At 37.8% G+C, this 15361-nt stretch overlaps 1 protein-coding gene across 1 annotated transcript in view; it reads right to left on the bottom strand.

Moving 5' to 3' along the window:
- Positions 1-15361, bottom strand: part of LOC126456309 (NPC intracellular cholesterol transporter 1 homolog 1b-like) — a 124669-nt gene that overhangs the window by 54920 nt on the left and 54388 nt on the right. The window contains exons 13-14 of the mRNA XM_050092060.1: positions 14223-14403; positions 11548-11675 (exon numbers count right to left, since the gene is read on the bottom strand). Coding sequence (XP_049948017.1) covers positions 11548-11675; positions 14223-14403 — 309 coding nt within the window. The remainder of the gene's footprint in view (positions 1-11547; positions 11676-14222; positions 14404-15361) is intronic.

Raw genomic sequence — 15361 nt, 5'->3', positions numbered from 1 at the left:
AGATGTAGGGTGATTATTGCTCCAGACATTCCTACATTTCTCCAGATTCCTACACCAAACTGAATTTCCTCAAAGGTCATATTCCACCAATTTTTACATGCTTCTGTAAATAATTCACATCAGTATTCTGCAACTGTGACTTATTGAAATGATGGATCAGTTGCATTCATGCCAATCAGCACTTGTCTGATTTGGAATTCGAATTATTACATTATTCTTAAAGTCTGAGAGTCCTTTTGCCTGTCTCATATATCTTGCATACCAGAGGGAATAGTTTTATCATGGCTGACTCTCCCAATGACCTGTCATTCTGAATGAATAGTACCTGCTCCAGGTGCCATGTTCCAGCTTAGGTCTTTTAGTGATGTGTCAGATTCTTCTGACAGTATTGTGTGTTCCATCTAATCTACTATCTCTTCCCTTTTTATACTACCGTCTTTGAGTTTGTTGCCTTGTATAGCCCTTCTGCATATTACTTCCACCTTTTACCCTGTGTGTGTTTGATTAGTACTAGCTTCTCATCTGAGTTCTTAATATTCGTACAGGTGCTTCTCTGTTCTCCATAGGTATCTTTAATTTTGCATAGTCATGCCAGCTGCTTGCATCTTTGCATTTCTCCACTAGCCACTGCTGTGCTTTCTGCTTTGCTGTTTTGCACTTTTTGTCATCATGTTTGTCAGACATTTGTTTTCCCTTTTGCTTGTTTTGTTTGCTGTAGTTTTATATTTCCTCATTTCATCACTGGAATTAAATATATTGTGCGCTCTCTAAGGATTTCTGCTGTATCTTGTCTTTTTGCTTATTTGATCCTTTGCTGCCTTTACTAATTCATCTATTAAAGCTACTTATTTATTTTCTTTATTATAATTTTTTCCCATTTCAGTCCAGTGTTGCCTACTGCTTCCTCTGAGATGCTCAACAGCCCATGGTTCCTTCAATTTATCCAGGTCCCATCTCCTTAACTTTTTACCTTTTCACAATTTTTTCAATTTTAATTTGCAGTTCACAACCAATAAATTATGGTCAGAGTCCACAGCTACTCTTGGAAATGTTTTTCCATTTGAAATCTGTTTTCGAACTCACTGTGTTACCATTACATGATCTACCTGAAAGCTTCTAGTGCCTCCAGAGCTCTTCCACAAATATAATGTTCCTTCATGATTCTTAAACCAAGTTTCAGTGGTGATTATAGTATTCTCTGTGCAAAATTCTACCATTTAGCTTCCCTAATGATTCCTTTTCTCCAGTCCATGTTCCTCTAGCATTTTTCCTTGCCTTCCTTTACCTAGTGATTGTTCCAATCTGCCATCTGAATTAAACTTTCATCTCCCTTAATGATCTAAATAATCTTTTCTTATATCATCATAGATTCTATCAATCTCTTCACTATTTGTGGAGCTAGTAGGCATATAAACTTTTATTATTGTTGAAGGTGCTGATCTTGTACCTTTTTGGCTATAATAATGCAGTAACTGTTCTGTTCACTGAAAATTACTCACATTTCTATTGTCTTATTTGTTATTATGGTTACTCCTCATTATATTTTATTCAATTTTGTGTTGATAACTCTGCACTGACTTGGCCACAAATCCAGTACTTCTTGCCTCTGAACTTCGCTAATTCTCACTACATCTAACTTCAAATTCTCTGGCCTACCTACCTGGTTAAGGGATCTAAATACTTTTGGATTAAAGGAGACCACTCACCATAAAGCTGAAACATTGAGTTGTCAACAGACACACACAAAAGGAAAGAATGCTTGCTAGCTTTCAGAGTTATCCTTTCATGAAATAGAGTAAAATACACAGAAAACATGAACGCGTTTGCACGCTCGCCCCGCCCCCCCCCCCCCCCCTCCCCTTCCGCACACACACACACATACACACACACACACACACACACACACACACACACACACACACACCTATGCTCCTACATTGTACTGGCTGGAGTCCACCATGTAGGGGCATCGGTATATGTATGCACTATTGCCAGTTTTCAGGAAACACTATTTGCCCGACCTCCCAACAGATACCCCTCTGATGTGGTCGAACCTGCAGTATCTGTACCACAGAGGCACACAAGCCATTCCACTGTGGCAAGGTCATTGATGAGGGGGATATATATCTACAACTTGAAAAAATATACTGTTATCATCAGAAGCCCCTAGCATCTTTACAGATGTGGTGGGGGTGTGTAGGGGTGACAATCAAACTATTAGTGTTGAATATACAATTTTCAGAGATGCTATGGTGATTATGACAGTCCCTGTAACAACCACTAACGTTGTGGATAAAATAAATATGGTGTTGTTGGGAAGGTGAACATGTAAAGCATAACACTGGAATGCTTGGAGTAGTTTCAACCAAACTTGATACAAATATGATTTTCTGGTAGGAAAAAAATACTAGCAACTCCATATTACTCTTAGAGATTTGAAGGAAGTGGGGAAAGAAAGGGAGTGATATGTTAGCATTATTCTGAAGCACAAGAACAAATTTCACTTAATCGTAGTACATATATAGCTTACAACAGTTTTTCCCAACAGGGGTGGTACCACCAACAGGAGGGATTTGAAGGGCTCTAAGTGAGTGTTCCTAGGGCATGGCAAATTTGGAGGGCACTGGGAATCAAATGACAAAGATTACAGTGGTTTACTATTGCACACAGAAGTTTTTGTCTGTCCAAGGATATCTGCGTAAGAAATTTTTATGACCTCTTTGACTCAGTTATGACATTTTTCAAAAACAAAGATGGGACTTTAAGAGGCAGCTTACTGATATTTCAGAATGATACAACTTATTTAACTGTATTGTACACTGAAGTGCCAAAGAAACTGGTATACACATGTATATTCAAATACAGAGATATGTAAACATGCAGAATATGGCACTACGGATGGCAACGCCTAAGTAAGACAAGTGTCTGGCGCAGTTCTTACTGCTGCTACAATGGCAGGTTATAAAGACTTAAGTGAGTTTGAATGTGGTTTTATAGTCAGCACAAGATCGATGGGATGCTGCATCGCCGAGGTAGTGATGAAGTGGGGATTTTCCCATATGACTATTTCATGAGTGTACTGTGAATATCAGGAATCCAGTAAAATATCAAATCTCCAACATCACTGTGGCCAGAAAAGGGTCCTTGAAGAATGGGACCAACAACAACTGAAGAGAATCATTCAACATGACAGAAGTGCAATCCTTCCACAGATTGCCGCAGATTTCAACCCTGGGCCATCAACAAGTGTTGGCGTGTGAACCATTCAACAAAACATCATCAATATGGGCTTTTGGAACTGAGGGCCCACTTATGTACCCTTGATGACTGCACAGCACAAAGCTTTACACCTCACCTGGGCTCATCAACACCAACATTGGACTGTTAATGACTGGAAACATGATGCCTGGTCAGATGAGTGTCATTTCAAATTGTATTGAGTGGATGGAAGTGTAAGTGTATGGAGACAACCTCATGAATCCATGGACCCTGCATGTCAGCAGAGGACTACTGAAGCTCATGCAGGCTCTGTAATGGAGTGGGGAGTGTGCAGTTGGAGTGATATGGGACTCCTGATATGTCTAGATATGACTCTGACAGGTGACACATACATAAGCATCCCGTCTGATCACCTTCATCCATCCATGTCTATTTTGCATTCTGACAGACTTTGGCAATTCCAGCAGGACACTGTGACACCCCACACACCCAGAATTGCTACAGAGTGGCTCCAGGAACACTCTTCTGAGTTCAAACACTTCCGCTGGCCACCAATCTCCCCAGACATAAATATTATTGAGCATATCTGGGATATGTGAATTAGGCTTTCCCGGTGTATACTGCTGATGCAATCTTCTTGGGCTGCCATCTGGTTAGCTGTGTCAAAAATCCGTGACATTTTGATGAGTGTCATTCTCATCATCTTTGCCAGGAGATTTATGGACAGCTCTGCAGGATTCATGGGGTCAGTTCCCTCCAGCACTACTTTAGACATTAGTTGAGTCCATGCCACATTGTGTTGCAGCACTTCTGGGTGCTCACAGCGTCCTACACAGTATTAGGCAGGTGTACCAGTTGCTTTGGCTCTTCAGTGTCTTCATTTAATGAAATGAATGTGATTGCAAGGAGATGATATGAATTTAATTAAAGCAAAAGCAACTGTACCCACATCCATGTCAACACTTACCCTGCACAAACAAAATATACTTCAAATACAATTCTCTCGTTTTCCAAATCTTTTCTCTGTGGAAACAAATGATGATGGCATTCTGGTATATTCCCAGGATTTAGAAACACTTAAAGCAGACTGTAAAGCAGACTGTGCAAATATATTTCAGATTGTCTTTCAAACACTCATTCCAGACAAGGTATCAGAAACTTTGTCAAATGTACAAACATCAGAATTATTACTACAGGAGGAGTTATATAACTGTCAGAAAATGAAGAATTAAAAGTGAAATTAAAAATAGACATCAAGAATTGCAGCTTCAAAGGCGAAGTCCAATGTCATAACCAGCTTTATTGTGCGCAACATGAAAGTTTTTCATTGCATTTCTGTCATTATATTTGGTCAAAAGAGGATTTAGAGTAGTTAGCAATTTACTGACAAAGAAAAGAAACAGATTGTCAGTAGTCAAATGTGGTGATTTAAGGTGGGTGATGACAAATATGCCACCAAATATGGAATAATGAGTATCACTGCATCAAGCTCAGGCATCTCATAAATAATATTATATTATATTTTAAATAATATGTAGAGAGAATCAACTGAAACACTTCAAATATTGCAGAAATGGAAAGTGCTATTGATGTGTGGTTTTCATAGAATGGATTGGTAGTCAGGGGCTTGTATAGTCACCCAATAAAAATATTGTAATAATACTTAGAAAGTGTATTTTTTGTGCAAACATGCAAGTTTTAGAATGGAAAAATGCCTATTGACATTAATAAACTACAAGCGGGGTAAATCAGAATACTAGTAGTGTTCGTTGCAGGATTCTAATTAAGCCATTTACAAGATTCCATATTTTGAAAAGTTTCCACACTGACACTTGCTTGTGTCATTCAACATGTGTTATTGCATGGTACAATGTTGTTACATTTGCTTACAGTGTGCTTGTGTGTTCCTTGAGTGCATTGTGTCTTGCTAGTTAGTTTTTATGTGACAGTCCAAGCAATAAGTTATGAGTGGACAATGTTTTTTTTAACACAGGAAAAGCCAATATGCTCATGGTGTATAGAGAGTGTAGGAAGAATGTAGTTTGTTCTAGTATGGTGTATGTGGCAAGATATCTCAACTGATGTTTACCATCTTGGCAATTATTTATGAACCCCTTCATCCAGTTATGTGAAAGTGGTCGTGTAACACCTAGACCAAGTAACAAAAGGAAACAAGTGATGATAGAAGAGGTATGAAATTAATGTTCTTTCTGCTGTTGCAGTTGATCTGCATGTTAGCTTCCATGCTATTGCATGGGGCAATGGCATGAATCAGGCAAGTGTTCTAAGCTTTGTCCATTGGTATCGGTTCCATCTATATCACATCTCTCTCTGTCAGAGCTGCCTGGAAATGATTATGAGAATCTTGTTAACTTATGTACGTGGGCATTAAGATAGGATACTTGAGACCTACCATGTATCTTGTTTAGTGACGAAGCCTCATTTACCAGTTATCATAACTGAAACATGCACTAATGGTCTGTTGACAGTCCTTGTTGACTTCATCAAGTGGAACATCAGTGTCCATGGAGTGTGGAAATGTGGTGTGGGATAATGGACCACCAGTCTCATAGATGGAACACTGAATGCATGCAAGTATCACAACCTCACACCTGACCATCTTCCACATATGTTATAATCCATTCCTTTGAAGACTAGGAGGATCCTGTGGAACCAACATGATGGCTGCCCAGCCCACAGTGCACAAAGTACTGCAGAATGTCTTCACTTCACAAATTATTTCCAAATTGTTTGATTTGTCAAAGAGGATCTACGCCTTGTCCAACTCATTCCCTGGATTTGACATTTGTAAAACGACTGACAAGAATGGGGGAAAGAAATACAGTAGAAGAAGAATTGGTAGCTTTGAGAGATGAAATAGGGAAGGCAGCACAGGATCAAGCAGGTAAAAAGACAAGGGCTACTAGAAATCCTTGGATAACAGAAGAGATACTGAATTTAGTTGATGAAAGGAGAAAATACAAAAATGCAGTAAAATAAGCAGGCAAAAAGGAATATAAATTCTCAAAAATGAGATCGACAGGAAGTGCAAAATAGCTAAGCAGGGACGGCTAGAGGACAAATGTAAGGATGTAGAGGCGTATACCACTAGGGGTAAGATAGATACTGCCTACAGGAAAATTAAAGAGACCTTTGGAGAAAAGAGAACCACTTGTATGAATATCAAGAGCTCAGATGGAAACCCAGCTCTAAGCAAAGAAGAGAAAGCAGAAAGATGGAAGGAGTATATAGAGGGTCTATACAAGGGTGATGTTCTTGAGGACAAGATTATAGAAATGGAAGAGAATGTAGACAAGGATGAAATAGGAGATATGATACTGCGTGAAGAGTTCGACAGAGCACTGAAAGACCTGAGTCGAAACATGGCCCTGGGAATTGGCAACATTCCATTAGAACTACTGACAGCCTTGGGAGAGCCAGGCCTAACAAAACTCTACCATCTAGTGAGCAAGATGTATGAGACAGGCGAAATACCCTCAGACTTCAAGAAGAATATGATAATCCCGATCCCAAAGAAAGCAGATGTTGACAGATGTGAAAATTACCAAACTATCAGTTTAATAAGCCATGGCTGCAAAATACTAACATGATTTCTTTACAGACAAATGGAAAAACTGGTAGAAGCTGACCTCGGGGAAGATCAGTTTGGATTCCGTAGAAATGTCGGAACCCGTGAGGCAATACTGATCCTACAACTTATCTTAGAAAGTAGATTAAGGAAAGGCAAATCTACATTTCTAGCATTTGTAGACTTAGAGAAAGCTTTTGACAATGTTGAGTGGAATACTCTCTTTCAAATTCTGAAGGTGGCAGGGGTAAAATACAGGGAGCGAAAGGCTATTTACAATTTGTACAGAAACCAGATGGCAGTTATAAGAGTCGAGGGGCATGAAAGGAAGCAATGGTTGGGAAGGGAGTGAGACAGGGTTGTAGCCTCTCCCTGATGTTATTAAATCTGTATATTGAGCAAGCAGTAAAGGAAACAAAAGAAAAATTCGGAGTAGGAATTAAAATCCAAGGAGAAGAAATTAAAACTTGAGGTTCGCCGATGACATTGTAATTCTGTCAGAGACAGCAAAGGACCTGGAAGAGCAGCTGAATGGAATGGACAGTGTCTTGAAAGGAGGATGTAAGATGAACATAAATGAAAGCAAAATGAGGATAATGCAATGTAGTCAAATTAAATCAGGTGATGCTGAGGGAATTAGATTACGAAATGAGACACTTAAAGTAGTAAAGGAGGTTTGCTATTAGGGGAGCAAAATAACTGATGATGGTCGAAGTAGAGACTGGCAATGACAAGGAAAACATTTCTGAAGAAGAGAAATTTGTTAACATTGAGTATAGATTTAAGTGTCAGGAAGTCGTTTCTGAAAGTATTTGTATGGAGTGTAGCCATGTATGGAAGTGAAATAGTTTATGCAAAAAGAGAATAGAAGCTTTCAAAATGTGGTGCTACAGAAGAATGCTGAAGGTTATATGGGCAGATCACATAACTAATGAGAAGGTATTAAATAGAATTGGAGAGTAGGGAAATTTGTGGCACAACTTGACTAGAAGAAGAGATGGGTTGGTAGGACATATTCTGAGGCATCAAGGGATCACCAATTTAGTATTGGAGGGCATTGCAGAGGGTAAAATCGTAGAGGGAGACGAAGAGATGAATACACTAAACAGATTCCGAAGGATGTAGGTTGTAGTAGGTACTGGGAGATGAAGAAGCTTGGACAGGATAGAGTAGCGTGGAGAGCTGCATCAAACCAGTCTCTGGACTGAAGACCACAACAACAACATCATCAATAATATTCGTGATATAAGCAACTATATTTAAAGCATTGTTATCCAACATATTTTATTAATTTCAGTACTATAATCTAAAAGTCACCTACAACTTTATGTTACAATGTGAGAGCAGCTAACTAACATGTAATTCTGTGATATGAGAGTGTATATACAGCAACTTTTTGATTGTAATCCATAAACTCTCCGTTTCTAATAACGGATGACATAACAAGTAATTTTTAAAATAATGTGAATCGCCCATCAGGGTCTCAGATTGCCGACAGTTTTTGTGAGCAAGTTTTGTTACATTTTTTAACATTGCTACGCAACAAATACGTAATTCCAAAATACAGTACATACCTACTATAACTGGTGATATGCAACAATGTATTACTGCAGCCTGCTCAGATATTTGCACTGAAATGCTAGCATGTGTGCAGTAGTCATTCCATACCAGACTGGAAGCATGTATTGTCACTGCCTGTGTTCATTTTAAACACAACCTGTTATGGTCAATTGCCTCGTTGCTGGTCAGAATCCACATAACTAGTGTATGTACTTGTGTTATTTTTTACTCTCTGCTACCACAGGTAGTGTCATTGTGGGAACTTTTCAAAATACAGCATCTCATAAATGATTCACACTAGAATACTGCAACAAACACCACTGGCATACTAATTTATCCCAGATTTAGTTTGTTAATGTCAATAGGTATTGCTCCATGTAAAAAAGTGTATGTTTGCACAAAAAATAAACTTTCTAAGTATTTTTACACTCTGCTGATTGGTTAACAATATGAGCCCCTGCCTACCAATCAATTCTGTGAAAACTGCACATCAATAGCGCTTTCCATTTCTGCAATATTGATGGTGTAAGTTTTAGGTGATTCACGCTGTATATTTGTTAATCATGTTCAAGTAATACAAAAGTATTGTTAATATCCTTTGATGAAGTTATTTCAAAAGTTGTACCTTTTTTCCAATATCTTTAATATCTTTCACCCAAGAGAAATGCAATTGAACCACTGTAGGGAAATGCACTAAACCCATAAAAGCTGGAGAACTGTGAACCGCCTTATTGATTTCAAGAATAGAAGTCTGTGTTTTTTTATCATAAAATGGATCACTAAATAATTATGTTTTGGAAAAGGGGATGGCAGACCACAAAATGCTGGGAACCAATGACTTACAACATTAAAAAAAAATGTTGGGGAGTGAGAAATGGTTAGCAACCTAATTTTTGAGGATGGATGCAAGGTGGTATGGTAAAGTAATAAGAAAAAAACCCATATTTGTGTGGAATCTTATAGTTTTTGGTTTTGCCAACTAATAGGTGACAGTTCTGGTGGCATTTCACCCACAAGGTTTTGGTGTTGATGTTGATATGAGGGAGTGGGGAGGAGGTGACATAAAAAGTACTCTAAAATGAGGAATATTAATGTCATATTTAATCTCCTGCCTTGCAAGAATCTGATTTTGAGTTTTAGTCAGGCACACAGTTTTAATCTGCCAGAAAATTTTGCAACAGTGCACATACTGTTGCAGAAGGAAAGATTAACTATGAAAGTAAATTATGGGACTACAGTATTACTTGATACATACAGTGCCAATAACTGGACAAATATGAACAATATATGGTGCCAGAAGATCCTTCTCTAGGTTAGAAGTTTCAACAGAGCCATGGGAGACACTTGTTAATTGGTAGCTTGTAGTATAAATAAATTTTAATACATTTCATGAATTAAACAGAGGTAGCTGCATGAAAATGGAGCAGGCATGTTTGCTGTATGGTTCACTTTCACTGGTAAAGTTGTATAAAGTACTTTCAAAAGCCCACATGGAATTTATTAATAGACAGTAAAGTATAGCTCTATACATATTTGTCTAAATTAAGGCCTGGTTCTATAGCTTAATCACATAGTACACTAGTTTACAAACTAGGTAATTTATCCATATTTGGATTAAATATGTGTGGTGAATTAACAACTGCTAGCTTAGTACATCAACCAGCCTGCATGTGCTTTTTAGGAGGTTTTCTGCACTCATTTAAGCAAATGCTGGGCTGGTCCCCAGTTTCTGCCTCGTAAAATATGATGTTCATCAGAGACAAGAGTATAATCAGGAGTGCCCCAGGGAAGTGTGACAGGACCGCTGCTGTTCTCTATATACATAAATAATTTGGCAGACAGGGTCGGCAGCAGTCTGTGGTTGTTTGCTGACAATGTCATGGTGCACAGTAAGGTGTCAAAATTGAGGGACTATAGGAAGATACAAGATGAATTAGACACAATTTCCAGTTGGCCTGATGAATGGCAGCTAGTCTTAAATGTGGAAAAATGTAGGTTAATGTGGATGAGTAGGAACCAAAAACCTGCAATGTTTGGATACAGTATTACTAGTGTCCAGCTTGACACAGACACTTCCTTTAAATATCTGGGTGTAACTTCAAAGATATATGAGGTGAATGAGCATGTGAAAACTGTGGTAGGGAAGGCAAATGGTGAACTTTGTTATATTGGGAGAATTTTAGAAAAGAGCGGTTCACCTGTAAAAGAGACTGCTAATAGGACACTGGTGTGACTACTATCTGAGTACTATCTGAGTATTTAGGGTCCATACTAGGTCACTCCTGCCAACATACATCACGCACATCATGCATAAGGACCACAAAGATAGAATACAAGAAATTGGGGCTCATATGGAGGTGTACAGACATTCGTTTTCCCCTCGCTCTATTTGTGAGTGGAACAGGAGGGGAAATGACAAGTAGTGGTACAGGACACCCTCCGCCATGCACCTTATGGTGGCTTGCAGAGTATCTATATTGCAGATGTAGATACACAAATAGTTAAAATAGAATAACACACAGGACAAAATATACACAATTCACTGGCAGGTGGCATAAATGTCATCCTTGCCTTAGGTCAACTGACAACTATGGTGACAGGACATCCTGTCATAAAGTGGAAACAATAGCAAACTTGCCAAAATGAAAACAAACAGAGAACCCCATACAAGGCTGTCTATATCAGCCCCCCCCCCCCCTCCCCACCCGCCTCCTCCAGCTCTCAAGGAAAGGAAAATCCAATCATATGTTTTATGTTTTTCTTTCAAAGAAATAGTTTAAAAGCTGATATTATGCAGTTTTTAAAAGGGTGAGAATCGGAATTTTTTATGGCTACTTACAAGTTGCCATTCATCTTCTAAAATATTAACAATATTTCAAACCCTACAGTTTCTCCCACCCCATATGGGTACCCTTGCCACCACATGATTTGATAAGTGCTAGGAAAAAGAGAGATTTGTCTAAATCAGCTGCAAGTCTACACAAATTCTCAAGAAGTTATAACCTTTCTAGAATAGTTCTTTGGCAGAGGTGTTAACTTATTTATTGCATGATTCAGTATTGGAACAATTTAGTGAAGTTTCTAAAGAAGCAAAAAGTTTTTCATGAGCTTAGCCACTGCTTGTGTCAAGATTTTTTCCCAGAACATCATAAAATTTAAAGAAATAAAGGTTAACTTACTGACTGTCGTTTATCATCCAAAGTCATAATGCTTACAAAGCATGTTATTTGGAAAATGAAATTTAGTATTGTAGCTACAGATGCATAAAGAGCAAACGTATTGACTGCAGGCATGTTTGACAGAGCACCTGAAAAAAAGATCATAATTATCATATAGATTAAGCAGCTAAACTTACTGAAATTGACAATAAAATCAAAAGTAGCCAGTTATACACTTTAAACACCAAGAACCAGTTTTGAGCCCTGAAAAAAATGTTAATTGCTTTCCTCTGGTTTGCATTGAAAGAATAGTTGCGCTTGATACATTGCAGGGCTTAGTAGGAGTTGGATTGGAAGGAAGCAGAGAAAGAGATGGGTGGTGAGATGAATGGAAAAAAGAGGTGGGGGAGTGAGAAAGGTTAGATGTGAAACTGCCACAGTGCCTTTGTTGTATCTTATGTTAGAGTTTGTCACCTATAATTTAAACACAGGCCAGATTTGTCCTTACTTGATGATTATTCTTAATACTCAATATTAGTTTCTAAACATACACCAGACTGTGTTACACTGATAAATGAAGCAGCTACTAGCCTGCAAATGACTCCTCAGTGAAGAAGGCTCACTGTCAACGGTGATGGTGGACTCTTCTTTCAAAGCACAATGTATAGATATGAGGGTTGGAACTTTAATAGTGGCAACTATTTATTTACAGCTTGTACAAAATAGATACGTGTGCTGCAAAATGATGGTCATGTTCTGCTGAAAGTGTCATCATTTTTGTTCATTTTTGGAACACAACCTATGATAAGCTTAGAGACAGAAGTGATGACACTTTCTGCAGGACCTGACCATCATTTTGCAGGACAATGCTCAAGCATGTACAGTGCAAGTTGTTACTGATTTGTTTGACTGATGGGGCTGCTAAGTGCTATACTACCTACTACACTCCCCTGACTTAAGACCTTGTGAGTTCTACTTGATTTCTAAACCAGAGAAAACACTTCACGGCATTTGCTTCAGAATGGTACAAATTTATTGGGCAATAGACCGCCCCACTCGAACTGTCAACACAACTGGCACTGCTAAGAGTATCCTACAACTTTCACATCGCTGGCAATGGGTTACACACAATGCTGGTGACTACTTTTAAGGTCAGTGAAACTTTGAAGCATGTATCTATTTTGTAGGAGCTGTAAATAAATAGTTGCCACTATTTAAGTTCCAACCCTTGTATAAGGGCTGTACTTTGTGATGACAGTAGGTGCCTGCTTCTTTCCAGCTCTCTTTGTGGAAGTCTATGTATGCAGAGGCAGTTGCTTTGTCTACTCCCTGTATCCAAATTTAATGCTGGTGAAGGAAATTTGTGCACATAATGCCACATCCTCTTCCAGGTCTTACATTCGGTAGTTATTTGAGGCTTAATTATTTCAACATCATACAATATGAGAATGAAGCTTTCACTTGCAACAGAGTGTGCACTAATATGAAATTATGCACCAGCCTAGGGCTCAAACCTGGAACCTTGCTTTTCGTTGTTCAACTTTTGGACAGCTATCTTCTTCTGCAGACTTTCTGCACACAATTGCTTTTTTATCTAGTTTCAATGACTTCTACAGGAACAGTTTCTTCTCCTGGCAATTCTCCTTTTTTGTACCTTGAATGGCACTGCACATCTCATTTGTGATTACTTCCAGGATGTAATTGTTTTTGTTAGTAACTATAGGTGTTTGTGATTCATCTCTTGAAATTCACAAACATTTAAAGAACTCTTGTTCAATTTAGTTACTGTGCATTGTAATGAAATCTGAAGTCTACCCAACATAAGATTTCGTTTTATGTCATCATACTCTTATTGTTTTCTGTAGTTTCTCTAATCAAACTTCCATCATATCTTGTCAGATTCTCTCAAAGACATTTATAAATAGTCCTGTACAATTCAGCATATTCTATAACATTCCAGTTATCACTTACTCAAAACTTTCTTTAATAGGTGCCTTGTCCCATTTGAGAATTTTTTCATTTTGTGTTCTTCATACCTATAATATCTTTGGTTGCCTACTTAAATACCATTTTTAAATAATTACCCCTTTCGTCTATGTCAGTCAAAGTGTTTAATATGCCCAACACATTGCTGAGTTTGATATGATATACCACCTCATTTTTAAATAAATTATTAATCTACATTTCTGGTTTTGTCTCATCAGTTAGAATTTCTTTAGTGTTTGTGTCTGTTTTTTACCTATAACCTCTCTAGTCTATGATCATCTGAAATTCTAAAGTGTTTTGTGACCATCACAGTCAATATATTTCCTTATTTTTGATGAGATACAGCCAGCTATATTGTTAGCTCTATTTGGTTCTTGACAAGTCCATTTTCTATTTGCTTTCTTCTCAATTTAGTTTGTTACTTTCATGTTCCACAGATCACTTTGTACAACAGATTAGAGAGGTGTGGAATGAGTCATTTTACATTCACCTCACAAATTAATTTCTACACATGGTTACATTCTGAACATTTATAAGGTGTCTACATGTTAATAAACGTACAGAATATTAAAGTTTTGTCCTCACATATTCTAATTTATATCTGAGGGTATAAAAACATCAAAATATTAGACACTGCCATGGAGGTATGTATTACTGAATATAATATGAGCTGGAAAGCTTTAGAGGAACTGAGGAACATAAAGTCTTACCTATAAGAAAGCAGCATGTCTCTGATAAACTTGTGAGTAGCATACTGGGTCCAACTGTACCCAGTGTCCGTGCAACATGTTCCTCATGGCTTTCAGTTTTTTGTCTCGGATTACGCTGATGTGTCTGTACTAGGATGAATATGTTGTCAACTCCAATGGCCAGTACAAGGAAAGGAATGACCTGAAATAAAAAGAGAGCACTGAAGAAACATGGTAAAATAATGGAAGAAAGAATTAATATTATTCTTGTAACTTGTTAAAATATTTGTTTCATAATCATAATTTTTTCAACTCCTTTGATGCTGGTCCCCATCCTTCATTGTCCTCTGCTGGTCTAATAATTTTTGTTTCCGTTTTTTTATGCAGCATTGTCAAAAATCTCAGTTACATATTTCAGTCTCCTCAACAATTTAGCTCCCCTGGAACACCAAATATTGGCAAATGAACTAGTCTTCAATGTCACAGCACATATTTCACCAACATTTTTATTTCTATGATAAGCATTCCTAGAACTATGTTCCCCTAGCATCTAGTCTCACACATACCTCTTCATGCCATGTTCTGTTTTTCAGCTTTGCTGCTTAACACATCTTTATTCAGTTCTCAGTCACTCTTTACCACTACCATGATCATTATTTCTTTAACAGATATTTAATTAGTTTTCTGTTACTCTTCGTCACCCCTGCAACCACCACCACTTTCTTTTTCTTTCTTTATTTTTTTCATTAGCATACAATCATAATGATTCCTTACTACAGTTCTGAACTTTTTTTAGTTTCCCTACCCACTAAAGCACAAGAAGCACATTACATGCAAAACCCAAAGTGCTGCCTTGAATGGCAATATATACCCTGTGTAGGAGGGAAATATGTATATAAGAACACCATTATCATGAACTGTCTTCTTCACTTCTTAAGTTTGGATTTCCACTCCACAAGCATTGGAGTTTCAATTCAGCCCTATAAAGTACCTAATTTTCAATATTTATTTATTCAGTAACAGTCTTCAAGGAGTGCATTTAATGGATAAATAATACATTGGCACATAAACAGGCTACTGGCAATTACCTTTGTGGATTTTTTAAAAAAAATTCCTGAACAGAACTGGGATAAAATGCAGGAACAGATGTGTAATTTACT

The sequence above is a fragment of the Schistocerca serialis genome, chromosome 2 (genome assembly GCF_023864345.2).
Source record: "Schistocerca serialis cubense isolate TAMUIC-IGC-003099 chromosome 2, iqSchSeri2.2, whole genome shotgun sequence".
Lineage (NCBI taxonomy): Eukaryota > Metazoa > Arthropoda > Insecta > Orthoptera > Acrididae > Schistocerca > Schistocerca serialis.
Note: the sequence above shows the minus strand (reverse complement) of the source record. Positions and strands in the feature narration are given on the sequence as shown.